Source organism: Cervus elaphus, chromosome 17 (genome assembly GCF_910594005.1).
Source record: "Cervus elaphus chromosome 17, mCerEla1.1, whole genome shotgun sequence".
In the NCBI taxonomy this organism is placed as follows: Eukaryota; Metazoa; Chordata; class Mammalia; order Artiodactyla; family Cervidae; genus Cervus; species Cervus elaphus.
In genome coordinates this window covers 15,126,114-15,153,441 of record NC_057831.1, presented here as the reverse complement: position 1 = coordinate 15,153,441, position 27,328 = coordinate 15,126,114, and the positions used below count along the sequence as shown (strand labels likewise).

Below are 27,328 nucleotides of genomic sequence, written 5' to 3'. Positions count from 1 at the left end.
TCTCTCGATCCATGCCTCTCCAAATAAGCCATCAGGGTCACCACCTAGTTATAGGATTCCCATCCTCCCTCCCCCCTCCAGTCGAATTTTCCTGAGTACCTGCACCTGAAGAGTTGCCTCCCCAGACCTGTGTCAGGAACCTGTTTCCTGGCAAGTTCTCACAATAACCATCACCAGCACTAAAAGAGCAGTGATCTGGCATTAAAACTGTGATGTTTTAGAATTCTCATACCACAATTGCTTGGCTTTTTAAACACTAGAAACATAGAAGTGTAAGAGAAATATCTTTCTCCTTATTGGATAATCAAGAGTGGTTAACAATATAAAATCTTTAAACTAGAAGGGGTTTTCCAACAAGTCTCCCTTACATCCAGAGATGAAATCCAAACAAATCTTGGGTTGGTTCTTTCTTTTCTTATAAATAGTTATTCAGTTATTAAACACAATATTTCTACATGAACAGAGAGGAGGAGTAATTAGGACATTTTAGAATGATCATGAGTTTATGCAGAGTAGTGGAGGATTTGCTTAAACCAGAAGCAGATATGAAATTCATGAGGTGGGGGAGGACTATGAACAACCAACATTTCTTTGCAGGCATGATTTTTTTTTTTGGCTTGTGAAGTCCTGGCCAACATCCCCTAAGGGACTTAAACCTAGAATGTGGTCAACCTTCACTTGGTCATCTTTGACCCAAGGCCAGTCAAAGAGCATTGATTTCTGCTTTGGAGACTGAGCTGCAAGTTACAGAGTTATGTATCCTGGAGATTAGGAAACCATTTCTGCTTTCTTTCTGAAGATGTTTTGACTATGTAAACCGTTTTAACAAAGACTGAATTGGCTAACATGAAGTCAGCTTCCAATAATGAATTTATTAAACACTCTGTTATGTCACAAATGTTAGAGATCACTGTCCAGTCCCTTTTGTTTACAGATGATAACAAGCTCAAAGTGAAGTGTAAGAACCAAATTTCTACACACTCCGTCTAGATAGCTCAACTATACTATTTTTTAAAAGCAAAGTTTCTGAACTTTGGTGCTCATCATTAATTATAATTTAAATTCCCAAAACTTTTTTTAAACTAAACCTGTTTGCTCAGAAATTGATTTCTTAAAAACCAAGCTTTTATTTGTATGGAGAGTTACACTTTTATGCCAATGTTAGTGTCTTGAATGTAATTCAGCTTCTTGTGATTGTTTAGACCTTATGTGTCAATGAAATCCATACACAAACATTGACAAAAAACAAAAACAAGTACTCTATTCAACTTGATATAGGGAGTTAAGAAAAAAATGAAACATTCTTCTAAAAGCCACCTAAACAGGAAAAGTAATAATGAAACACACAAAAACTATGAAAATTAGATACTTTATTTATAGTTTAATCACAAGAACAATTTTCTTGTTCTTTCAAGACGTAAATACATACTAGAATAAACTCTGTAGAATATACAAAAAATACATACTTTTCCCATGAAATTTTTCTTTATAATAAATAGAAGGAAACACGTGTGTGGCTGATCCTGATAATGCTCCGTGTCTGCTTAGGTTTTCAGTCTGTTGATTTATTTTTAATCTCTTGAAAGAATGGGGGAGTTTCTTCTCCCCTAAAAGGTCGAGATAAATAATTCATGAAGCAATCCTCCCTCCTGATTTTTCCGTTTTCCTCCACATTTTTCCTTTTGATAGAGAGTTCAGCCTAAATTTCCACGCTTGCATTCAATCATTACAAAGCCTACAAATTATACAATGACTTCTAACCTGGCCCTCTAACAAAACAACTTTTTCCCCCTTATAAATCATAAGAGACAGATGGCAAAATGGAGAAGAAAAAGGAAAGAGAAGAGCGGGACAATAGGCATTGTGACGAATCTGGGAAACAGAACAAAGTGCACATCAGAGAGGGAAAGTTTGGTTTGACAGGTGAAATTCCCACAGCCCGCAGGCAGCACTGGGAATAAAGCAGATGCCAGCCATTGCAAATCTGTGGATAATATTATTACCGGTAAAATCATTCAGATGCTAAGATACATTTCTTTCTACTCGACATTAACATCTCTATGTAGAAGCAAAGGTGAAGAGATCACAGGAACCGGTTGCGTTCCCCCTGGGAGATTCACAGGAATCGCACCAAGAGGGCGGGAGCTTGAGTCCGCTCTACAAACTCTTCAGACATGTCACCTTTATCTCTTCCCAGCATCTTTTTACCTTAAGTGCCTCCCCCCCTCCCCACCCCAAACTCTAGAATCCTCTTTGACAATAAGCTCCATCACACCAATAAATTAGAGAGCCCGGCTGAACTAAGGAAGCCCTTAGCCAAGGAATGCAACAAATAAAGAGTAATCATAACGGCTACACATGCTCAGAGAAGTGAGATGGTTTCCGGGGCATGGGAAGCGGGGGGGGCAGGAGGGGGGTGGGAGGAGGGTTGATCGGGGGCAGGAAAGGGTACCCACTAAGGCCTGGCGTGGGTAGCAGAGATGGCAGTTCTAGATACAGTCCCTGACTATGGGGAGGTGAGGTGCGTAGCGGTGCTTGTCTGGAGGTGGGGGCTGCCAATAGTCCATGTCTGAACCCTCCGGGCTGGCGGGAGATAAAGTGCAGCTGTAGGGGGAGGTGGAGTTGGAGGAGGCCGAGGAAGACTCCGCGGGGCTGTTTGTGCAGCTCCACGTGGAGGCGGGCGAAGGGCTGTCTCCGCTGTTGCTCAAGGCGGCACTAGCGCCTCCCGGGCTCAGCAGGACGGCCTCGGAGAAGAGCGCCCCGGGCAGGCCGCCGCCCCCACAGTGGTCAGCCAGGCGCAGGGTCTCGGTGAGCGCCCATATGTAGTTGTGGGCGAAACGCAGGGTCTCGATCTTGGTCAGCTTGGCGTCCTCCGGGAATGTGGGGAGCACCTCCCGCAGCGCGTCCAGCGCCGCGTTGAGATTGTGCATGCGGTTGCGCTCGCGGTTGTTGGCCTTCAGTCTCCGGGTCTTCTTGATGCGCTGCACGGTCTCGGCCGTCTTGGCACCCCGAGAAACAGCCCTAGCCCTCGAAGGGCGCCGCTTGCACTCATGCACCACACCCAGCAGCCGCGCCGGCCGGCAGCCCTCGGCTCCTCCCGGCGAGCCGCCCAGCGCCGCGGGCGCGGCCTCTGCCCCAAGCTGCCGCCGCGCTCCGCCCGCCGCGCCCAGCTCCTCCTCTTCCTCCTCGTCAGCACTGGAAGACAGAGGGGTCAGAGTCGCCGAGGCGGGGGAGGCCGAGCCCAGCAGCACCAGCACGTCCTCCTCCTCCTTTAACTCCAAGGTCTCGGATTTGACGAACATCCTGGAGAAGAGAGCAGAGCGGGAGAAAGAACCAAACGGGGTGTGAATATAGAAGCTGAGATAGCGTTAGCGGTGTTAGCGGGACTTACTGCTGCGCGCCCAAGAAGGCCCGCTCGGAATCGCGCCAAGGAGGAAAGTAAGTTGGGGAGGAAACCCTGCCCGTGTTCTCCCAGCTCGCGGGCGCCCCTTGTTGTGACCCTGTCGCCAGCCAACTGGGTTCCGAACTCTGACACGCCCTGACAGCTGTGTTCTCTCCCGGGAAGGGACTGCGACCCCGCGACAAAAGATTCGTCGCGAGCGAAGGGCGTTCGGATGTGGCGGGACGCCGTGCGGGAAACGCCCCTGAGTTGGAAGCCGCAGCGCGGGTACTTACTTGTTTTTCTCTCTCAACGTGCCCCGGCGTCGCTCTTTGGCGCGTGCTGCGATTCTCCGCGCAGCCGGGAGCTCAGCGCTGCTCCTTCTGCCGGCCTGGAGGCACCCGGCCTGGCGCTGCGGCGGCGCGGCTCCGCGGGGGACCTCTGCGACCGGCGACTTTGCCAAGAGCCCCGGCGGCCTCGGCGACCCGCCCGGGTCTCGTGTGTTGTGCTGGTGGTGCGTGTCTGTCTTGTCAGTCAGTCCCTGGACGCGCGGCTCCTGGCACGCGACTCCCAGGCACTCCAGTTAAAGCGAAGCTGCTTGTGGTTCAGTGGCTGCGTGTCTGGCACACGACTCTCCTTAAAACCCCTTATATACCACCAAGAAAACAATCAGATCTGCCCCCGGGGCCCCCAGCTCCCCCCACCCCAACCCTCGGCCGCCGCCTTCTCCTCCCCTCCCCTGTGCCGGCCCCCCCTTCTCCCCCGCTTTTCCCTACCCGGCTAACTCTTTTCATTGCATTATCATCATTCATTTCTTTCTTTCTTCACCCACTTCCCCCCCTCCCCTGGCCCTGCCATCCATCCATCCTCCTCTTTCCATCGCCCCCCGCCTCTCTTTCCCCCCTTTATCTAATCAGCATAACATGGTTCTAAGCTCCCGTTGGAGCTCGAGGCTGCGGTCGGACTGCTGGAGCGGCGGCGTCGGCTCAAGCTGCGGCTGTTGCCGTCGCTGCCCATTGTGATTGGTGGCTCGCGCTCGGCTGGAGCGTGCCGCTAATTTATTAATGAATGGAGGTCGCGAGGCGCAGCTGGCCAATCAGGGCGCCCCGGACTCCGGGAGGCCTGCGAGCCACGCGCACAGGAGCCCGCTCCCTTTCAGCGGCTCATTAGGGGCCGGGGCGCTGGGGGCGGGTGGGGAGACCAAGGCGACCGCCGGGGTCCCAGTCCTCGCGGCCGCACCCCACCCCCGTCCCGACGCGCACGCGCACGCGCCGCAAGGCACCCGGCGCTGTCTGGCCTCTGAGCTCCCGGACGTCGGGATCCGAGAAATTAGTTAATAGGGGTCAGAATCCCAGGAAAAGTAGGAAGCCCTCTGCTGCAGCCGGACGCCTCTTGGCAAAGCTGCTTAGGAACGGTATCAAATAGTGAAGTATTTCAAAACGCTTTCCTTTGGTTAAAGGAGGCATAGGGAGGCATGGCGAGCTGTGGTCACTTGGCGGGCAAGCATGTGTAGGTTCCAGAAAGTCTGACGCGGAAGGGTGGAGAGAGAGGAGGCCGGAGGATTCACAGAGGCGTCTCCTGACGGGGAGCTCGAGTGGAGGAGCAGCTGATGGGCTTTTAGAGGAGGTGAAGCTGAAAACACTCACATATTAGAGCTAAAAGGGCCTCCTCATTTTACGTGTGATTTTGCACCATAGGGGGTTTTGGTTTTCGGTGAAGGGTGGGGGGCGTTTGGCCTGACCCCTGTTTATGGTGGGGCGGGACCGCAAAGGCCTTCCTGCATCGGTGGCCAGCTTGTAGCTCGGCAGAGCGAATGGGCTGCGTTGACATTTCCATGACCTCTGATCCGCGCTGGGGGGCGTTGTAGGGACATGGGGCCCGTCCTCCCGATTCTCCCGGCTTTTCAATAGGAAAAAAGACCTGGAGGGCTACTGGACCTCGGAGGGAACTTGTCCTGAATTGCTCAACAGCCCTCCCTCCCTCCCTCCCTCCCTCCTCCTCCTCCCCCTCCTCCTCCTCACGCCCACCCTCGTGTCGAAGTGGCTGACTTCTTAGAACCACAGGACCCGGAAGTGTGTGCTGGGCCGAGGGTTAGATGGTGCATGGGTAGCGGGAATGGATCTGGACTCCAGTAGATTGCAGAGGCGTTTCTTTTGCAGATTGTTTCAGCAAGGCGCAATGGAAATGTTAAGATTTGAGAAGTGGTGAGAGAAAAAGAATGTTGTCTGTGGTCTCGGTCTCATTCGGATTGTAGGAATTGGAAACAAGCTGTATTTCAGAGAAGCGGACGATGAAAGTGGGCATGGTTTTAATTTGTTTAATGTTTTCTTCAGGGAGATAATGAGCAGGCTTGGAAGGCATAAAGTAAAGAAAATGAAAATTAGAATCTCATGAAAGGGACTGCTACCCGCTGCAGCTATCCAACCTCAGACTTCTTTGTCTTGAAATTATTTGAAAATTGCCACAATTTTCACCTTGCTGGTTGATACTTGTGCTTTGCATCTCCCCTCCCCCCCCCCCACACACTTTAAAAACGAAGTCCCTAAACATAATAGCATTATTTCCCCAGTTCCCTCCTCAGTTCTTTTAGAACAGCTTAATTTCCTATGGCAGAAGTGCAGATATTAAACAAAAAAGAAGGGAAATGTTCAGTCTCTTCAGAACACAGCATCTGCCTGTCCCACCCTTCTTTGGGTGTCTCTCTCTGTATCACGAACCTGCAGAATAAGAACTCCATAGAAGAGTTTGTTCAAGGAAAAGATGCATCAACAGTGAAAGATACCAAAAGTGCTTACCATGGTTGATGCATACTTTAGCCTTATTTTATAGGATATGATCACTGAGGCCAAATAAGTAAATACTCTTTACAGTCCCCCTAAAAGAAAACTTTCTAATGTCTTGTCTAGTCAAAAATTGAAGGAACACATGGGAATGGATGCAGGATTTTTGTATTAATTTTGAAAGAAATAGGATGAGAAAGCTGGGTTCTGAGGAAATGATCAAAGACTGCTAAAAACAAATACTGGAATGATGGGAGATATTATGGAGTGTCAGCTTTTACATACCTACATCTCATGGCAGGAGTGGCCTGCAAGGAAAGACAAGCCAATAGGTTAATGTAATAGAAACAAAGGAAAGTTTACTTTAGTATCAGTAGAAACATACTTCTTTAGACAGGTCTTAAATTTTTGGTCTGGCTAGGAAGTGCTGGGTTGATTTGATGATAAAATATATTAGGGGGGAAAACAGAATCAGAATCCAATTAAGTGGCGGCTTAAAGGAAAACCTGATGAATTGTGTATAACTCCAAACAAACACCAAGATCAAGCTGGTTTTAATGTTTAGTGCTGGTGAAACACACAATGGATTTCTTTAGCTGATTTTTAAGACTATTTTGGTGTCTGACCACTCAGTTTTTATTTTCTTCCAAGATTTTATGTTTTTATGATGCACTGAAAGGGTACATGCTTTTCTTTGTTAAAACCCAAACTTCCTATACTGTCTGTAAGAAGTTAATAATGAATATTTAAGAGTATCCTGTGCAGATATTTAGTAACAGTAAAATATTATTAGGGTAAATTGCACATTTCTGATTCTGGAAATTTCCAGGAAAGGAGATTCTTTCCAAAAGGAAAAAATATGCAAAGAAACATAAGCTTGTGTACATATTCAAATGACAGAAATCAATCTCTAATCTATGTAGCTATAAAGAGATCATGGAGTTTATATAACTATTTTTTAAAGTAAGGAGTTGGTTGGCTATATGCAGTGAGTGGTTTGTGTTAGATTACTGTGCAAAAGTTGTGTTTGTTTTTTTTCTTAATCACCCCCCTATATTATCTTCCAGCTTCCCTAGTGGCTCAGTAGTTTAAAAAAAAAATCTGCCTGCAATGAAGGAGACCTGGGTTCAATCCCTGGGGTGGCAAGATCCCCTGGCAAAGGAAATGGCAGCTCACTCCAGTATTCTTGCCTGAGAAATCCGATGGACAGAGGAGTTTGATGGGCTACAGTCCATGGGGCTGCAAAGAGTTGGACACGACTGAGTGACTAAACAATAACATTATCTTGGAATTTTAAGAATTTTGGTTCTACTTTTGCTTTGTAACCTTCAAGAAAAGCATCACTGTTGATAATATTTCTGAAAATATTCCCTACTATGAAGAGTGTTGTTTTTTAAAAGAAAAGAACATCAAGAACTATTAACACAGTAGTGCAATTCAGAAGTCAGCCATTCACACTCAGTCGCAAAATTTTATTTGTTCCACATTTTCCTTGGTTTTGCTGAAAGAAAGCAATTTCGATTTGTACTCAGATTTTCAAAGACGCGGCCAGTGCCAGATATCCTTAGCTGGACCCTTCTAGCACTCTTTTAACTTAAATAAATTCAAGAGGCACTTGTGTGGTCTAAAAGATTGTCCAGATGAAACGAGGCTGAAATGTTATGCGAAGGGGGAGGGGAGCGCGTGAATAGCGTCAGTGAATTTGGTGACCGAGGGCCGCTCCTGTCCATTGCGTGAACTGTCCTAAAGGGTCAAACTGTTCATCTTCAGCCCCTCTTTCAGCGTGCAATCCCTACTTTAAGAGAACAAAAGCTCAAAGCAGGCAGTTATCAAGAAATGGGAGCCCAGTGATTTAAACTCATCCCCAAGCCTTAAAAAGAAAGGCCCGAGTATGTGTAGGGAGAGAAAAGTGAAGTAAGGGGAGCAGCGAGCGGGGTGGAGACCTTTAGAAAGTCTTTGTTGTTTTTAAGAAGCTTGAACTTTGAGACGACCCAAGAGCCCTGAAGTTTAGGGTAGGTGTTGCTGTGGGGCCAGAGACTACATCCCATCCACACTTCGACCTCACAAGTGGCCGAAGAGGACAAAGGGTCACCCCGCCACACTTTTGCTGCTGCAGGTGAATGTGGGGGGATGGGTGTGAAGAAAGGTCCTTTTCCCAGAAAGCACAAGAGCCTAAGTTTGCCTCCCGTCCCCAGGCTCACAGTAAACCGTCCTGCCTGCAAGGAAAGGGAGGGGCTCTGCTCTGCTAAAAAGGACTAGATGATGCGTCTGCCAAGGGTGGCTTTGTAGCCTAAATCCCAGTCCACCCGGTTAGCTCTCCGAAAGGCGGAAAGATGGACAGAAAAAGTTAGCCAATCCTGAATAGCTTTAGTTATTTGTTGGGGACTAGAAACACTCCGGTTTCCAGAGTGGGTGAAGACCGAGTGGAAACGATTAGCCCCCTCCGCTTCCCCCGCCCTTCCCCGCGGAGGGCTCCTTGCCACGCCAGAGTTCATTACTAGTGATGAGCAGATGGTGAAGCGCTGGGAGGCAGAGTGGCTCGGATTTTTTGGGGGTGCCCTTCTGTGGAGCCAAGGAGGTCAAGAACAATAACAGTGTAAACTCATCACCCCCTCCCTCCCCGCCTTACTGTAGGGCCCCTGTGCGGAATCCTCAGTCTCACCCTGGATCTCTCCCTCGGGTCCTGAGGGGGAGGGCTTGTCACCCTCCTGCAGAGGTCGGAGCTGGGATGGTGCGGACCTGGGATGGTGCGCGGGCAGCTTCACTGCGCCAGCCCCTCCCCCTTCCGCATTTGGGGATCGGCGGGGGGAATCTACAAGAGGAGGTGCAAGGCAGAGAAGGTCGTAACCCCCCTCTCTGGGGACCCTTATTCCCTTGCATTAAACCCGTATAATGTGCTTTGGCGCCGCAAGCCAGCCATCCAGGGAATCCAGCTTGACACACGAGGTCTTGATGGTGTTGAAATCCACCCGGCAGGTGCGGAAAGGCTCCCTTCCTTTTGCGCCCTCTCTGCTGTCTTCCCAGCAGCTCCGGAGAGGCAGCACCCAGCAGGCTTCTCTGCACTCGGTAGGCGACCCGCTGCCCGAGCACTCCTCTTCTTTCCCACGAAGGAAAGAAGTCACTGTAGGAGATTTGGCCAGTCTCCGCCAGCTCTCTGATTGTTTTCCCCAGGTAAGGGGAAAAGAACAGCCGGCGCTTGAATGGGGGGCTGGGGGCCACTAGGGAGAGAAGCCCCCTCACCCCCTCTGTGCCTGCAAAAAGGGACATTGGCTATCCAGGGGAAAGTGCAAGAAAGAGAGCACTAATCGCTGAACCAGGAGACAAACACGATTACCAGCTCCGAGCCTTGAGTCAGAAAGTCTCATAGACTTTAAGATGTTAATCCCCGGCATAATCCTTCCTTTGGCGTGTAGGAATAGTGCAGCCACAAGAGTTGTTTTGTTATTTATATTGGCGTTTAATAAAACTCAGCCAGTGGTGAATGGGCTGCCCACTCTCCAATGGTAATTAATTCCCTATTTCAGTGACCCAATTGTCCTGGGACAGAGCTGCGAGCCCGTCCCGGTGCCCCGGTCCCTCTTTGTGCGGATACATGGCCCTCGTGCTTCAACAGCTATGGAAACTCATTCTTTTGATGTCATTCAAGGAGTTTTCCTTGGGCATCTTCTAAACTTCAAGGACCCTTTTCTTTCTCCGTTTCATGAAAAGCAGAGCGAGCTTGACCACCTCTGTAGAATTTAATGATTTGCTGAAAGAACTCTTTGGGGTTTGTGTAAGGAGTTAGACAGAGAGAAAGGAAATTTGGCAGCCTGCTCTCTCGCAGGGACAGTCCCCAACCTGAAAAACACAAAACTCATTCAAAGCAATGGAAAAAAGATCTGAAAGCTGATTTTCCCAACTCCTTCCCCCACTAAGGAAAAATGTAACCTCCCCAAACACTGAATTCTCTTCTGGAAACTATTGTTTGTTGATGATATAAGTTAAAAGGGTCAGGTTGGGATGAATAAATTCGAATCTTAAGCAGAGAAAGTTCTTTAATTTGTTCCTTTGGGAAATAACCATCTTTCTACCTTAACGCATTCATTCAGTCATCCCTCCTTTATACAAACACGGGCAACCAGTGTGTGCCAAGCACTGCAGCAAGCCCTGGGGACAACGCCTGCACAAAATAGCCACCGTTCCTACCCCCACAGAGCTTACATTCAAATCGGGAGACAAAAAAATGAAAAAGTTAACACATGTCAGAAAACTGTGTTAGGTGGACAATAAGACTGCAATGTAATGTCGGAGGAGAGCAAGGCTACGTTTTATTTTCACGGATCCAAAAGGATACTTTAGGACACAAACTATTTGGGGTCTACCCTAGCACCTGATTATTTCATCTCTTCTTTGCCCCCACGTTTCACTCCCTCGCGGAGTCCGCGTGGCAAACGCACCGGCAGCTGCGGTCCGCGGGGCTTAGCCGGCGATCGTGCGGCGGCCGGCGCCACTTTCCGCGCGGCCCACCGCCGGGGCTCCAGGCCGGGAGGGGGCGGCCGCGGCGCCGGGTAGCCCTGCACAAGTAGCTCTTCTATGTCTTTATACGCACTTCCAAAAAAACTTTCGCGAGTCACAGAAACAATTCAGAATTCAACTAAGAAAATACAGAGTGAACCATATGGCCTGGGTGGCTCGAGTCGGCTGCATTTTACTCCAGACAAAGAAGGGATTGAGAGTTGAAGGAAAGGAGAAAAAAACCAACTTTCCGGCTGATGAAGCTGTTGTCTGGAGGCAATGATCCCAAATCTGAAGGCTTTATTCCGGCTCCGACGGAGACGTGATATGTCATATGATTAGCATCTTTCATATTTACAAGAGTGGTATAGGCTGCCAGTCTTGAGAGAAAGGCTAGAGAAAGAAGGGGGCATATGCTGAAATGGATTTAGCATTTGAAAGAGAGAAAGGAGATCGGATAAATACACTTAAACGAGGATTTCGTTTTACTCCTGTTGAGTTCTAATGGATTGTTGATTGAGATTTTAGGGGCCTGGAACCGAGGTGTCAGCAGTAATTTAAAGAAGGCATTCAGTCCTCCCGCGCCTCTTTTCTCTATTTCCCCCTCTCACCCCTCCCACCCTCTCTCATTTACGCCTTCAAGCAGTACCGGGGCGGGGAAGGCTTTTAAAACAAAACACAAAACAGGATCTCGGGCTCGGGCGCTGGCCGAGGCAGCCGGAAAGCGTCTGGGTTTGGAGGCGGCGCCCCCTACACCCCACGGCGGCCTGGGGGTGGCACCTGAACGCCTGCAGGTCTGGCTGCAGGATTAGGTCCTGGTGCCCCCTGGCGGGGTCCGCGGAGGAGCCCACACCGCGTGGGGCTGGGCGACGTTTCGCATCCCTCTTGGGATGCGCTCTGGGGCCTTCACCTGTGGCTCCGGTTAGGAGCGCATAGGCTTGGCCACTTCTGACCTTCAGGCTCAAAGCCGTCGATGGTGTGCTTCTCCGAGTCGAAATAAACAGACACGTAAGACACCTCCCGCGGTAGTTCTGAGGGCTGCCAAGTGTGAGAGAAGCGGGCCTGGGTCCCAAGGCTTCCGTTGTGCGGATTTAGCTATTTAGCAGCTAGAAGTGAGGCCAAGACTCAGTACTTTGGGGGAAAGCCCTGGACTCCAGACTAGTAAAAGGACCTCTTATGCGCTTGCTGGGAATATACTGTATCTATACGGATCAGTACTTCTCCTCCCACCTAGAGCCATTTCCAGAGTCATTCTCCAGACTGCTAGTCGCTCCCCTGGTATTTTTTATTCTCTTCCGAATTGGTGTTCAGTGCCCGCTTTAGCTAGATGTCGGGTGTGTAAAATGTTGGGGAAGGAGTGCGGGAGGCTCCAAGTGCAGTCGCCTTAGGCCCCATCCCCTGGATCCAGACACCCCAATTCCTATTTCCCCTCTGCTTCATCGCTTTCCTGCTTCAGCTTGCTTGTCCTTAACTGTGTCAGGCAAATTGTATTTTCCCAAGTGTACCTGTGAATCTTTTGGGCTGTCCACATCTGCCAAGAGTAGAGATTGACTCATAATAAATACAATACTGCCACAATACCAAACTGTCATGCAGACTTTAAGATCACATTTTTGATTGATGTTTGATTTTTAAGTTTTATTTATTTTCTTTTTTGGCTGTGCTTTTCTCTTGCTGCTACGAGCTGGCGCGACTCTCTCGTTGTGGTGCCAGGACTTCTCCTGGCGGTGGCTTTTCTTGTTGTGAGCATGGGCTCTAGGTTGCAGGGCTTCAGTAGTTGTGGCTCCAGGGCTCTGGAGCACAGGCTCAGTAGTTGTGGCTTACAGACTTAGTTACTCTGCAGCATGTGGGATCTTCCTGGACCAGGGATCAAACCCATGTCTTCTGCATTGGCAGGCAGATTCTTTACCACTGAGCCCCCAGGGAAGCCTGGATGTTTAATTTTTTTTAATTTCGAGAAAATGTTTAGTGTGACCCCAATCTGTATATGATATATATCTCTGAATGATTGTAGGGAAATACAAACTCATAGATCCTGGGCAAAAAAGTATTCATAGTGGCTATCTTTTTGTTATTGGTAATTTAAATTTTCTCTTTTTGTGTTTTTCAGATAAATTTTGGAACATTTATAATCAGAAATTGTTATTAAAAAACACCACCACCACTGGCCTTCTGCAAAGTGTCTCTGTCTTTTCTATTCTTATTATTAAGGATTGGATTGCTTCTCAGCCTTTTGGCTAAGATCAAGTGTAGTATTAAGAATTGGGAGTAAATTTCAGATCAGAGATGTCTGAAGTAGGGTGAGTTATATCACAGAACTTGCTCACAGTTATAATTAAGGCCCTAGGAGTTGGACCTTTGGATTAACATGGGATAGTGTAGGGCTGCCCAGGTAAAGAATCCTGGAAAAGGCTTCCCTGGTAAAGAATCTGCCTACCAGTGCAACAGATGCAAGAAATTCAAGTTTGATCCCTAGGTCAGGAAGATCCCCTGGAGCAGGAAATGGCAAACCCTCCAGTATTTTTGCCTGGAAAATTCCATGAACAGAGGAGCCTGGCAGACTACAGTCCATCAGGTCGCAAAGAGTAGGACAGGACTGAGCACAAACACCATATTGTAACTTTTTTTTTTCCCCCACAAACATTTAAAATTTGTTCTTGAACTATGATGGAAATGTATGGAAGAGAAACATTCAGTGCTAATTAAAAAAAATTTTCTTTGGGAAGATAATTGTTTTACAATATTGTGCTGATTTCTGCCCTACATCACATGAATCAGCCATAGGTATACTTGTGTCCCCTCCTTAAACCTCCTCCTATCTCCATCCCATCCTGGCCTCTAGGCCATCAGGATGCACTTGGGTTGAGCTCCCTGTGTCCCGCAGTAAATTCCCACTGGCTATCTATTTTACATATGGTAATGTATGTGTTTCCATACTGCTCTCTCAAAATTTAATTTTTGTTAACTCACAGTTCCTGGGGTTTCACAGAGAAAGAAACGCTTCTCAATTGCTATTATTTTCTCTATTCTGGGTAAATCACATCTAATTTTCCTAGAGAGATGAGATCCCAGGGACTTGAGGAATTTCTAAAGAAAGATTTTTTACCAATGTCTCAGAGTAATAATTCTCTTATTTATTAATATCTGCTAACAGGAAATTACTTGTATTTAATCTTCCTTAAATGTGTTTCTTGACCAATCCTCAGAGGTGATTAAAAACTTGCCTCCTCTGTTATTCTGTGCTTGAATATATAGCATCTAAAGCTTCTATTTTAAAAATAATCAGAATCCAGAAAATGTTTAATTCTGAATTTTGCTTACCTATGCTTTTAGGTCTTGGGCTTTCTCTGTTGACAGAAACCATCTTTAGCCCAAGGGAGGCTACTGTGGGCTTCTATTTAACTCTACATTTTTAAAGCAGCAATCACCACACTGAGAATATGTCGTATTATTGGCAGTGCATGAGATAGCAGGACTCGGAATAAGAGAAAGGAAAGGATTTGCAAGAGGATAATTCTTGGCTTTCTTCTCAGCAAATTCTCTTTTTCTCCAGAGTTTTTATTTTTGAGGATTTGAGAGCTCATTTTCTCTTAAAGGAAAAGAAAGAATAATCTCACAATGCAATATTGTGCAGAAAAATGAAGAGATATTTTCATGGTAAATGTTTACTAAGAAATTCTGAAAAAAAAAAAGGAAACACGCTAGAAATAGAAACTAAACCTTTATGTCAATATTAACCCACACTTGAACTCTTGTTACTGCCTTAACTCGAATATAGCTTTTCCCTTTTAAAAAATTTCCCAGCTGTAGAGAGTCTGTGTCACTAAAAATTAGAGGGAAGTACAGCTTTATTATTTCCATGAACCTAGTGAGCACTGCTCTTATACCACCAATGATTTGAGTTGTACTGGATTTGAGACCAACACCATTTCTCAGAGAGCGAGTCATGGAGGCTCAAGGACACTGTTTTGGGGCTAAGTGCCTTGTTCCTTGAGTTGCTGGCCACTCCCAAGGAATCACATGGTGTTTTGGATTTTGTTCTGAATCTTACTTTCATCCTCAGTCTCGTGAAATTGGCATCAACAGAGCTCACTTTTCCTGTGCTGATGCTTGAAAACAATCCCTTTGTTTGAAATAAGCAAATTATGAAGTAGCATCGTATTAAAATAACAGCCTTTTCCTTTCCTCTCATCCCAAGTGTTTTTCTTTTCCTCCCAAATTGGGATGAAATAAAAACATGCCACACAGAATTTTAAAATAATAATGAAAACATATGCAGACAGTCTAATCAGAAGCCAGTAATACATTCCTTGTGTTAGGTAGTTAGAATAGGGAAAAGGAGTCCAAAATGGCGATGGCTAAAAGACAAGGAAGGGAAAAGCCCGCGAAAATAGAACAGAGGAAGGTCAAAGAAGGTCCGAGGACCGGAGTGAGGACTTCAGGTAGAACAGCACTCCTGGCCAAGCCCAATTTGCATAGGGCAGGCCCAGGGGGAAGAAAAACACATAAAAAGAGGAGCCAAAGGGCTCTCTCTCTCTCCCCCCCACCCCCCTACCACCACCGTGCACTGGTGCGCTCCTCCACTCTCTTCTCTTCTTCCAGGATGGATTCTCCTGCTACCTTCTAAATAAATAGAGCTGTAACACTGATTTGTCTAAGAGCTATGACACGGTTTGTCCAAGGCCCAAGAGCTGTGACACGCCAAGGGGACCTTAATGTCCATCGCTCCAAATCCTTCTTGTGACGAGACAAAGAACCGAGGCACATACACTCACTGACCCTTGGTTCCACGCACTTGGCCAGGAAAGAATACCTTGATGTGACTTCAATCACAATTTGCTGGCAGCTGGACATTTCTAATTCAGTATTTAAGAAGAAATAAACCTATAGCTATAGAACACAGAGTGAATTTAATGATAGGAAAAGTCAAGATCGGGGTCAACAAGGCATGCAGACTCTCACTTTTTTCATTTCCTCCTCTTTATTAATTAATATGGATCAAATGGTATGTACTTCATGGCTGTGCCAAGGCCATGCAGATCAATAACAGTGCTCTTGGCAAAACTCATTCCAAAGGGAATGAGTGTGTGTTTTATTTATTGGCTGCATCGGGTCTTTGCTGCCCTCGGGCTTTCTCCAGTTGCAGCAAGCGGGGTTTATTCTTGTCGCAGCGCACGGCTTCTCACTGCAGGGACTTCTCTTGTTGCGGAGCACAGGCTTTGGGCGCACGGGCTTCAGTAGTTATGGCTCAAAGGCTCCAGAGCTTGGATTCAGTGGTTGTGTGCACAGGCTTAGTTGCCCCATGGCACGTGGAATGGAGCACCTTCCCGGACCCGGAATCACAGCTGTGTACCCTGCATCAGCAGGCAGATTCTTAACCACTGGACTACCAGGGAAGTCCAAAACTGTCTTCTAAAGGAGCGATTTCTTTTGCAGTTTTTTCTTCATTTAGTTTTCCCCTATATTTTTAGGTTGCAGCAAGTAGCCAAAGGAGGCAACGTTTTCTGGAGTGCTTTCCTAAAGGCTTATACTTGTGTCTGACACCTCACGAAAGCTGAGGAAACAGGAGCTACCTCTTGCAGAGGAAGCAGACCTCCACTCAGCCTGTTGTTCAGTCGCTCTGTTGTGTCTGACTCTTTGTGACCCCATGGACTGCAGCACCAATAAAGGCTTTTTAATTTAAAAACATAAAAGATAAATTCAAAGGAATCTCCTAGAGTATAGAAAAAAAGTCAAAGATATAAACAACAATAAGGATAAGATACTTCCAGGATAAGATACGTTCCAGGAGTCCATCATCTGACTAACAGAACAGAGAAAATAGAGAAGATGAAATATCTCAGAAGTGAAGAACTGGCAAACAGATTTAAAACAACAACAACAAAATTCATACAACAGAATATGCTCCAATTAAAAGGAATGAACTGCTGATCCGTCTAATAACATGGATATACCTGAAAATATGCGGAGTAAAAAGACTCAAAAGAGTAGACACTGGTTCAATTTACATGAAGTTTTAAGGCAGGCAGAACTGATCTATGGTTACAGAGTGGATTAGTGGTTACCTCATGTGGGGGAGGGATTGATTGAATTCATAGGATTTTTGCATGTTAAAAAAATCATTTTGGTGGGAAGAGTGGCTGAAAACAATGAGCTGAAGCTCTTATTAGGGACATGTAACTTCTGGGCCTATGGGACCTGTGAGATCAGTTATCGTGAATGTATTGTGGCAACATCTGCACGTTAGTATAATTTTCTCTCCAGCACCCAGCAGCCCAGGAGTAAGAAAATGGAAGAGGATGTTTGGACTAATCCCTGGAAGAACCTGCAGCAAAGAGGCAAGGCATCAGGTCTGTTGAGAATGATTAAACACAATGGTGTCTTGACAGACAGGAGAAGATAAAAGGAGGCTGGTAGAATAGTAAGGAGTCAGGAGATGGGAGATGTTGGTGGAGCTGGAAAGTATGTGGAGGTGAAGTGAGGGTGAGGTTGTGGTCAGTGACATGTTGAAGTAATTTAGGTGATGACAAATCTCAGGCAATTTTTAAGAAGTATAGACAACGTGGAATAAACTGTAAGATGTCTGTTTAGTGGAGAAGGCCAGGTGCAGGAAGGTGTGCGTGGTAGTTGTCGTTTCTCTGCCCAGTCGTGTCTGACTCTTGGTGACCTCATGGACTGCTGCATGGTAGGCTACCATGTCAAAGGGGAGACCATTTATATGTATGGACTTGCATGTTAATTAACTGTTTCTTGAAAGAAATATGGTATCAGTTGACTCTGGAGATGAGAGCTAGGTAGCTGGGGACACAGGATGGAGGAAGACTCTTCACTCTCTTCCTTCAGTTCCTCTTGAATATTGACCCCATGCATGTGTTATTATATATTAAAAATATATAAATAAAACTAAAAAAACAAGGAAAAGGCAATAGATGTGCTATAATGAATAAAAACAACACAAAATGAGGTAGTCATACTTAACATATAAAGGTCTGCTTCAAGTTCTATATGCTTAGGCACATAAATGACCCGGTAGAAGATGGCAAGAGAAACATGTCCTATTTGGTTTGTTTTACAATATAGGAAACAAATGCTTAATAAGAAGGCAATCAAAGAAAAGAAAAGCAGATCACTGGATAGTCTTGATTTTATTGTCTAAACACTTAGCATCTCCTGTGATGGTGCTGATCCCAAATTATAAATGCAAAATAGCATTCTGAGGAGCCATCGGCACTAACGTTATATGTGTAGTTTCTTTGCAATATGTCATCTGTTTTGTCCTTGATTCTTTATATTTCAGTCAGCTTGCTTACAGAGTATGCCAGCACATAAAAGCAAGTCATATACAATATCTAGACTCAGTAATTACACTTTGCCTGACACCCTGACTCATGTGATGTCACCATGTGGGTCCAGATTATCACTATCCATTCAAAACACTGGATAAGGCCCAGGATAGCTAAAAGAAGTCAAAGACCAGTAGATGTCATTTGGTTTTACACATGCACACAACTGTGTTGAAAGACCTAGAATTTTTCATGCCTCAGAATTTGTCAGCCATGTATGGGTCTTCCTCACCATGTGTAGCCATCCCTCTTTTTACTTCTCACTGCCTTACTTGGTCCTCAGTGTCTGGCCTTGACCTCAAAACCCAAAGTGTAAAAGCATGATACTGACTCTAGAGATAAGAAACCTGAGGATTTCTTATCCTGAACCTGAGGTGAACCTGAGCTCAGGTGTATCTGAGCTCCCAATACATCATGGCCTTGTTGGTTCTTGGTTTATTTAGAAGAATATATTCCAAAATTAAGCCCCCCAAAAGCCCAATTTTCTTACTTCCAGGATTCCACCCAGTTTCTCTATTAGAGCTGAAACTTGCCCCATATAAGGATAGAGTGATATGTAACAGATTCACCTATTCGTCACGCCTGGGCTGACAAATAAAACAAGTTGCACATGACTGTTCCAGAATGAACCAGACTGATCTCCATTTAACACAGACCAGCCACAGAGTGGATGCTTAGTGAATGCACTGACTTCAGTGGAACCAAAGAATCTGTTCTGTTCTAAGAATCTACAAAGTCACCTTCATTCAGCCAATAAAATCAATGTACTTGAAGGTTTTGTTTTAATAAGAAGCAATTGGTACCTTAAAACTCACTTAGGGTTTTTCATGAAGATGGCGCCGAAGGCGAAGAAGGAAGCCCCTGCCCCTCCTAAATCTGAAGCCAAAGCAAAGGCTTTGAAGGCCAAGAAAGCAGTGTTGAAAGGTGTCCACAGCCACAAGAAAAAGAGGATCCGGACGTCACCCACCTTCTGGTGGCCCAAAACACTGCAGCTCAGGAGGCAGCCCAAATATCCTCGGAAGAGCGCCCCGAGGAGAAACAAACGTGACCACTACCCAGCTTCAAATTCCCCCTCACCACCCAGTCAGCCATGAAGAAAATAGAAGACAACAGCACACTGGTATTCATTGTGGATGTCAAGGCCAACAAGCACCAAATTAAACAGGCTGTGAAGAAGCCCTATGACATTGACGTGGCTAAGGTCAATACTCTGATCAGGCCTGATGGAGAGAAGAAGGCGTATGTTCGACTGGCTCCTGACACTGATGCTTTGGATGTTGCCAACAAAATTGGGATCATCTAAACTGAGTCCAGCTGGCTAATTCCAAATATAAAAGTTTTCACTATGTTAAAAAAAAAAAAACTCACTTAGGAAGTCTTCTCTACTAATTCTTTAACCTGCAAGTTGACTGCTTCCTAATTTTTCTATACACACACACATACACTTACACACACACATGCAGACCTTCATTTACTATATTATCACGACCAGATTTGCCCAGCTAGAAAGTCAAATAGTAAAGAATATCAATAATTAAGAGACTAATAGAAGAGTTTTTAAAAAATCAGCCTAACTGGTGTTTTAGGATGAAAGGTATTCAAAGGCTTGCAGCGATATTTGGATTGTATTTTTCCTTTACTTTATAATCAAATCATACTAATATAAACCAAAAAACACAACTTGAACTGAACATACATTTCACTCAAGACTAATTACAAAGCAGGCATTTCAAATCAGTGTTGAGCTAATGCTTTTAGAACAATTATTTAATTTTCAGGGTCCAATATCTGTCGAGTAAATCACCAATTTCCATTTCATTCTTATTTAATATAAAAAAATCAAATTAGTATAAAGCTATTTCACAGCTGTCTTTAAATTAAACTGTAGTCAAGAAGAGCATGAAGCATGTGGGTTTGCTTTGGCATCTCCAAATCAAGCATTCTTTTTGTTCAAATATTAAAGAACTATACCAATAGTTATGTTTTATCTTGAAGTTTTAAGCTGGGCTTCATAATCTCAGATTTTAACTTCTGATTTTCCACAAGTAACTCAAATATTGAAACATATGTTTTTAAGGATAGTGGTTCGCTGCAGAATGGAGCAGAATATGAATCATAGTTATTAGTTTTTCACAAACTTTCGATAATAAAAATCACCAGCTCAAAAAAAAATAAAAAATTAAAAAAAAAAAATGGAAAAAAAAAAAAATCACCAGCTCAGCCACATCACTACCTTTTTGTTGATAAATCAGTTTTTTTTCCATTATATCCAAACAGATCTTCTAGTAGCAAATGTAGACCTTCAAGCACTTCAAAGAAAAATCAACAATCCCATTTTTCTAGCAAAGTTTATTTACCAGGAAGGTATAGATTGTACAAACAAATTATTAGTAAAGTGTTGCATATAAATTAATCAAGTTAAATTAACAGCAAATCAGTCTGGTTTAATCAAAGAGGATTGTAGAATCTTTGGTTTCAGTGTCTTTCACAGTTTGATAAAGTGAATGACTTACCACTCAGGCAGTGCAGTGTAGTAAAAAAGCCTCAGTTGGATTAGTCTGGGTTCTAGCCCTGACTTGTACTACTCATGGTCAATTAGATGGATCACTTCAATTTCTCTGTTGGCTTTATCATTTATAAAGTGGGGAAACTACTTGTTCTCCTCCCTAGGGATCAATGTGGTGTTTGTAAAAGAATCTTGGAAAAAACCTAGCACACATACCCAATTGCCTGTATAAAGCAAAGGCAATTGATGAGGGGATTACAGTCTAGAAATTGCATTGTTTCATTCTGTGATGCACAAACAGACTTCTTTTATAAATAAAAATATAGAGAACATTCTTATTATTTTTTATGGCTGAATCGTATCCATTATATAAATATACCACATCTTCTTCATCCATTCATCTGTCAACAGGTATTTAGGTTGCTTCCATGTCTTGGCTATTGTAAATAGTACTGCAGTGAATCCTGGGGTGCACGTGTCCTTCGAACCATGGCTTTCTCTGGATATATGACCAGGAGTGGGGGTGCAGGAACATGTGGTAACTCTGTTTTTAGAGTTTAGTTTTTTTCAGGGACCTCCATAGTGTTCTCCCTAGTGGCTGTACCAATATACATTCCCACCAACCATGGAGGATGTCCTTTTTCTCCACATGCTCTCCAGCATTTATTATTTGTAGACTTTCTGATGATAGCCATCCTGACTGGTGTAAAGTGATAGCTCATTGTGGTTTAGATTTGCATTTTTCTAATAATAAGTGATGTTGAGCATTTTTTCAAGTGTCTGTTGGCCATCTGTATGTCTTTTTTGGAGAAATAATCTATTTAGATCTTCTGCTCATTTTTTGATTAGGTTGTTTGTATTTTTGGTATTGAGCTATATGAGTTATTTGTATATTTCAGAGATTTATCCCTTGTCAGTAGTATTGTCTGCAAGTATTTTTTTCCCATTCTGTAAGTTGTCTTTTTATTTTGTTCATGTTTTACTTTGCTGTGCAAAAAAGCTCTTAAGTTTATTTCGTCTCATTTGTTTGTTTTAATTTCCATTGTTCTAGGTGGTGGATCCAAAAAGCCATTGCCACGATTTATGTCAGAGAGTGTTCTGCCTATGTTTTCCTCTAAGAGTTTTATAGTATCCAGTTTTACATTTAGGTCTTTAATTTGAGTATGTGATGTTAGAAAATGTTCTAATTTCATTCTTTTACATGTAGCTGTTGAGTTTTCCCAGCACCACTCACTGAGGACCCTCTCTTTTCTCCATTCTGTATTGTTGCCTTTGTCATAGATTAATTGACCATAGGAGCATGGATTTCATCTCTGGGATTTTTATCCTGTTCCATTGATCAATATATGTGTTTTTGTGCCAGTACTACATTGTTTTGATTCCTGTAGTTTTGTAGTATAGTCTGTAGTCAGGGAGCCTGATTCCCCTAGCTGTTTTTCTTTCTTAAGATTGCTTTGACTATTTAGGGTCTTTTGTGTTTCCATACAAATTTTTTTAAAATGTTCTAAGAAAAATGCCATTGGTAATTTGATAGGAGTTGCATTGAATTTGTAGATTGCTTTGGGTAGTATGGTCATTTTGACAATATTAATTCTTCTAATCCAAGAACACAGTATATCTTTCCAGCTGTTTGTATCATCTTTGATTTTTTCATCAGCATCTTACAGTTTTCAGGGTGCAGGACATTGTCCCAGAGGTCTCTTAAACTGTCGCAAATTCTTTTTACTCTGTTCCAGGGCAGTGATTTCCACTATTCTGTCTTCCAGCTCACTTATCTGTTCTTCTGCCTCATATATTCTGCTGTTGTTTACTTCTAGTGTGATTCTCATTTCAGTTTTTGTATTCTTCAACTCTGGTTGTTCTTTATATTTTCTGCCTCTTTGTTAAACACTTCGTGTAGCTTCTTGCTCTGTGTATCCACTCTTTTTCCCAGTTCTTGGCTCATCTTCACGATTATTACTCTAAACTCTCTCGGGTAACTGCTCATCTCCATGTCACTTAGCTGTTTTGGGGTTTTGTCTTGTTCCTTCATTTGGAAAATACTCCTTTGCCGTCTCATTTCGTTTGTTTATATCTGTATTTTTTCTATGTGGAAGGTTAATTATGTTTCTCAACCTTGGATAAGTGGCCATCTGTGGGGGATGTCATATGTGTCCTATCAAGGGCCAGGCACCAGATGGTCCCAGGGTAGGTTCTGATCTGCATCTGCAGATTCGGCTCCACAGGCTGCAGGATCTTAGTTTTCTTACTTCTGGTTTCTGCCCACTGGTGGGTGAGGCTGGTCTGGAGGCTTGTGCAGGCTTCCTGATGGGAGGGGCTGGTGCCTGTCCACTGGTGAGTTGAGCTGGGTCTTGGCCCTCTGGTGTACAAGGCCATGTCAGGGGCTGTGTCTTGAGGTGGCTATGGGCTCAGGAAATCGTTAGGCAGCTTGACTGCTGATGGATGTGGCTGTATTCCTACCCTGTTTGTTGTTTGGCCTAAGATGTCCCAGCACTGGAGCCTACAGGCTATTGGGTGGGGCCAGGTCTTGGTCCCCAAATGGCAGCCTCCAGGACACACACCAGTGGATGCTCCCCAGGACCTCCATCACTGGTGAGCTCCAATGCACCACAGCTGCCCTACACCACCCCAGGAGACCCTCTCAGCCCAGTGGGTAGATCTGGCCCAGACTCCTATTAAGTCACTCCTTTTGCCTAGGGTCCTGGTGCACATGAGACTTTGTGCGTGTCCTCCAAGAGTGGAGCTCCTGCACTCAAAGCCCTGCTAGCCTTCAAAAGCAAATGCTCTAGAGACTCCTCCTCTTGATGCCAGACCCCCAGGCCTGATGTGGGACTCAGAACCCTCACTCCTGTGGAAGAACCTGTGTAATGTAATTGTTCTCCAGTTTGTGGGTTGCCCACCTGGAGTGTTTGAGACTTGATTCTATCAAATAAAATCTTGTTGAGTTTCTTCATTATGTCTTTGGATCTATAGTTTTTTTTTTTTTGCTAGGTCCCAGTCTTTTTATTGACGGTTGTTCAGCAGTCAGTTGTGATTTTGGTGTGCTCACGAGAGAAGAGCTCAAAGTCCTTCTGTTCTGCCATCGTTTCACATCATGAAAATGTGGCTCCCTTCTTGTTCATATAATTGACATCATGTGGTGCTCAAGTTTGAATTCTCAATAGAGCCTGGGAGCAAACTGGTCCATTCTTCTCCTCTTCTTCCGGTTGTAAGACACACAATTACAGGGCAGGATGGTAACTTCTGGCTCAGTGAGGCCTGTTTAGGGTAATGACAGATCGCTAAAGGCGTCTCTCCACTCCTGTTTTCCCGGATGGTGATGCAGAGCTCACTCCGCTGACTAGCCTGCAGGTGGCATCTCACACACTATCTCCCGGCCTGGGTCTCTGTCCTGGTTAACCTACTGAAGACATGGGGAGCTCACAGGGGTCTGCAGCAGGCAATGGGTGATTTCTGGGGTGTCTCCTATCCAGTTGTCTATCACCTGGAACTCAAGTTACCGCTTTCATTTACCTTTAAAGAGCACCTGCTGCTGTAAACATTAACACGTTGTGGACAAGGCTTGCAGAATTACAACTCTTGTTTGTTAGATTCATTTTCTCCCAAACAAAAGAAGAGGTTCATAGAGGTCATTTTTCATAGGGAAGTAGTTCAAGTAAGCAATTCTCTGCATCTTTGTTTTACTGTGCTGGATCTATATTGTGGCATATTATTCCTATTGTGGCAATGTATTCCTACTGCAGCTCACAGGCTCTAGAGCTTGCAGGCTCTCTAGGTGCACAGTGCGGGCTTAGTTGCCCTGAGGAATGTGGCATCTTACTTCCATGACCAGGGATTGAACCCATGTCCCCTGTACTGGAAGGCGGATTCTCAACCATTGGACCACCACGGAAGTCCTGCCTCTTTAAAATAAATATTGAGTGACTTGAGCCATGAGTTTGTAATTGGTAAAGACAAATATTTCATTGATATTAATTATAATCAAGCCCTTGCTATCTTTCCATGAAGGATAAGTAAATGTTCCCTTGTTAATAATGGCTAAAAATCATACAAATGGTTTAACTTATTTACATACATACATATAGAATGTATTAGAAGTATAATAGATAGAAAAAAGACTGAAGCAATACATTAGCCATTATTCTCTCTGGGTAGTGAATCTCTAGGTGCTTTTTATTTTTCATTGTGTACTCTTCTGAATTTTTCAAATTTTCTGTACGGGGAATGTATTCTTTTTATAATAGTTAAAATCCATTATAATATATACCAGTAACTACTGTGAAAATAAATGCATAGGAAAAAGACCCGAAGGAAATGAGCCAAAGGGAGTCTTTCATTCATTCTTTATTCATCCAACAGATCGTTATTGAGCACCTGCTATTCCAGAGTCATGGCCAGTTTTGAGCACTGCTATCTCTAGGAACGAACTCTTAGATAATTTTTTTTTCTTTCTTTTGTACTTCTTAAAAATTTCATTGTGAAGGAATGTCCCTCATGGTCCAGTGGCTAAAACTCTGCATTCCCAATCTGGGCATGTGGCCCAGGCTCGATCCCTGGTCAGGGAACTAGATCCCACATGTCGCAACTAAGACCCAGCACAACCAAATAAATATTTTTTTAAAAGAAGTTTTATGGTGAATATGTTTTTACCTACAGAATGATAGGGCATTATATTTCTTTTTTTGAAGATTCTGGTAGCACTGTAGTTCAGAAAGGAGTATGTTGGTATAACTGTGTAGATGCATTTTAAAAGATGAGTTTTTGAGATAATCACTTATTTTTGAAGTAACATCCCCATAAAAGCTTTTTCCTGCTCCTTGAAAAATTCATTTCTTTAGAAACAGAGCCATAATTTTTAGAAAGAATTTTATTGGTGAGATTTTATAGTTCCTTCAACATTTGCCTATCTTAAGTAATTATACTTTTTATGAAGAGCAGATTTTACTTATATTTAAATCTTTTTTCCCCCCAATTACAAGGGTTAGGGAGTAATAAAAATATACAAATGTATAGTGTAAAGTGAATTTGAACTTTACAAACTATACCATGTCTTTTTGTGAATAAGATTTTTTATCTGTCAATTTATCTTTTTTAGCCTTTTTCTTCTGTTTTTCTTCTGCTTGTTTTTCAAGATAATCTTTAAGGAGATGGTCCAGTTGTGGTTCATACTGGCTTGCATGTTGCAATCCACCTTCCCTCCCTTAAAAAGATACAAAACATGAGACAACTATATTTTACAGTGGTGACCATTTCATCATTTCATTCATCACCCATGGTGGCAAATTCAGCGTAGTTCCTACCTAAAACACCCCAAGCACCACAAAAGTCAGTTTTAATTCAAAATGCGTGAATTAAATACATTTTTGTTTTACCTTCACAGTGTTGGATCACATGCCCCCATAGTCGATTTTTCCTTAGACAGGCTAAATTTCCTACAATCAACAAATGCCTCCTTCCTCTGGTCAATGCAACATTCATTCTTTTTTCTGAATCGATAAATCCTACTTGTCTGGTCCTCACACAGGACAGAATAATGATCTCCTTTTCAGCTCCCTGAAAAGCATCTACTGTGGACACCTGCACAGCTTTCATGTCAGGATGATCGAAGTCCACGGCACTGAGCAGATGACAGAGCTGCAGAGGAAAGATGACAGGAATCATGCAGGGCAGGCAACGTCTTCATGAAGAGCCCTCACCTCTCCGCCTACCCTTGGCAGCCATTATCATTTAACTAATAGTGGGTAATTTTCATTTTGTTATTACTCACAGAGACTTAGTTTCTGAAATGATAAATAGCTAGATGATAAGTTGCAAAACAAAATCAAAGTGATGATTTATCTATTGCTGGGAACTCATCTGGATATTTAGAGTTGATAAACTAATAATGAAACATGAAAAATACTAAAAGTAAATTCATATAAATTAAAACTAGTTAGAAGTAACTGGCTTGTGAGTAGATTAATATCTGGGATCTATCTTTGATTTACTGATAAAATGTAACAATAGTGAAAGAACATTTTGGAAAACAGATTCAAACCCATCTGTCCCAAAACACAAAGCATACACCATATTTCCTTCCCTCTAATTTGTTTATTTGCATTTTCGCTCCAACAGCTGTAAACGGAATTTAATTAAACCTTGTTAGGTTTACATCTAATTATATAGAAAAAAGCCACAGTAGACAAAAATCTAAATGCTGCTTTTTAATACCTTAAAGTCCTAAAAGTTTTTCTAGCACCAAACCAATACAACCTAAAGCACGATGAATGTAATACCAAATACGATAATATGAAATTATAATGTTTAATAATGGTAAGTATCACCACATGCAGCACGGACCTTGTGCATCTGGGACTTGTATAATGTTATCACCCCAATCATGGCGCCCGCGATCCCACTAGCAACCAGTGATTGAATCAGCTTGAGTGTAAAAGCAGCTTCTGCCACATTATGAAAGCTGTTACCTCTTTCAATCTGGAATAAGAAACAGAACCGAGATTATATTTCCCAGAAGTGCTACACAAAGTCCAAGAAAACCATACAGACAACAATACAATTAAAACAGGAAACTAAACTGTGTTGACTCTTATCAACATTAATGTCATTTACCTGTTCCAGTCCTTTTACGTCATAGAAGCACAGAGTTGGGAGCCATTCCAGTAAAGGGCTCCTCTCTGTTGCGGAAATGCCATTCACGAGATGTCCTTCATAAAACAGATCATTAGCAATAGCGCTGATTGTGGGGTGACAACGGTACTGAGTTCTCAACAGAATTGGCTTGTGACCCTAAGAAATTTAAGTACAGAAAAATAAGGAATTAAAACAT

The 27,328-nt window shown here is 43.8% G+C and overlaps 2 protein-coding genes and 1 long non-coding RNA gene across 9 annotated transcripts in view; 1 reads left to right on the top strand and 2 right to left on the bottom strand.

The window, feature by feature from the left end:
- Window positions 1–1,353: 1,353 nt before the first annotated feature.
- Window positions 1,354–4,146, bottom strand: NEUROG2 (neurogenin 2). Its single transcript, XM_043870885.1, has 2 exons — window positions 3,676–4,146; window positions 1,354–3,303 (listed from the first exon to the last, which is right to left on the bottom strand). The coding sequence occupies exon 2, from the start codon at window positions 3,300–3,302 to the stop codon at window positions 2,490–2,492; it is 813 nt and encodes a 270-aa protein (XP_043726820.1). The 5' UTR covers window position 3,303; window positions 3,676–4,146; the 3' UTR covers window positions 1,354–2,489.
- LOC122673262 overlaps window positions 3,202–27,328 on the top strand; it is a 34,742-nt gene continuing 10,615 nt past the window's right edge. Inside the window, exons 1-2 of the long non-coding RNA XR_006334648.1 lie at window positions 3,202–3,438; window positions 26,052–26,239. This is a non-coding gene — a long non-coding RNA (uncharacterized LOC122673262). The remainder of the gene's footprint in view (window positions 3,439–26,051; window positions 26,240–27,328) is intronic.
- ZGRF1 (zinc finger GRF-type containing 1) overlaps window positions 25,353–27,328 on the bottom strand; it is a 58,246-nt gene continuing 56,270 nt past the window's right edge. For 5 of the 7 annotated variants that reach the window (XM_043870875.1, XM_043870872.1, XM_043870873.1 and 2 more), the window contains 4 exons: window positions 27,112–27,288; window positions 26,842–26,976; window positions 25,875–26,136; window positions 25,382–25,702 (listed from right to left, as the gene is read on the bottom strand). In XM_043870875.1, the coding sequence (XP_043726810.1) occupies window positions 25,542–25,702; window positions 25,875–26,136; window positions 26,842–26,976; window positions 27,112–27,288 (735 nt within the window). In that variant the 3' untranslated portion in view covers window positions 25,382–25,541. Of the gene's footprint in view, window positions 25,703–25,874; window positions 26,137–26,841; window positions 26,977–27,111; window positions 27,289–27,328 lie in introns of all 7 variants that reach the window. The other 2 variants (XM_043870878.1, XM_043870871.1) reach the window with 1 other exon arrangement.

Coding starts and splice junctions, on each gene's coding strand:
- NEUROG2 (XM_043870885.1), bottom strand. CDS start 3,302: ATGTTCGTCAAATCCGAGACCTTGGAGTTAAAGGAGGAGGAGGACGTG.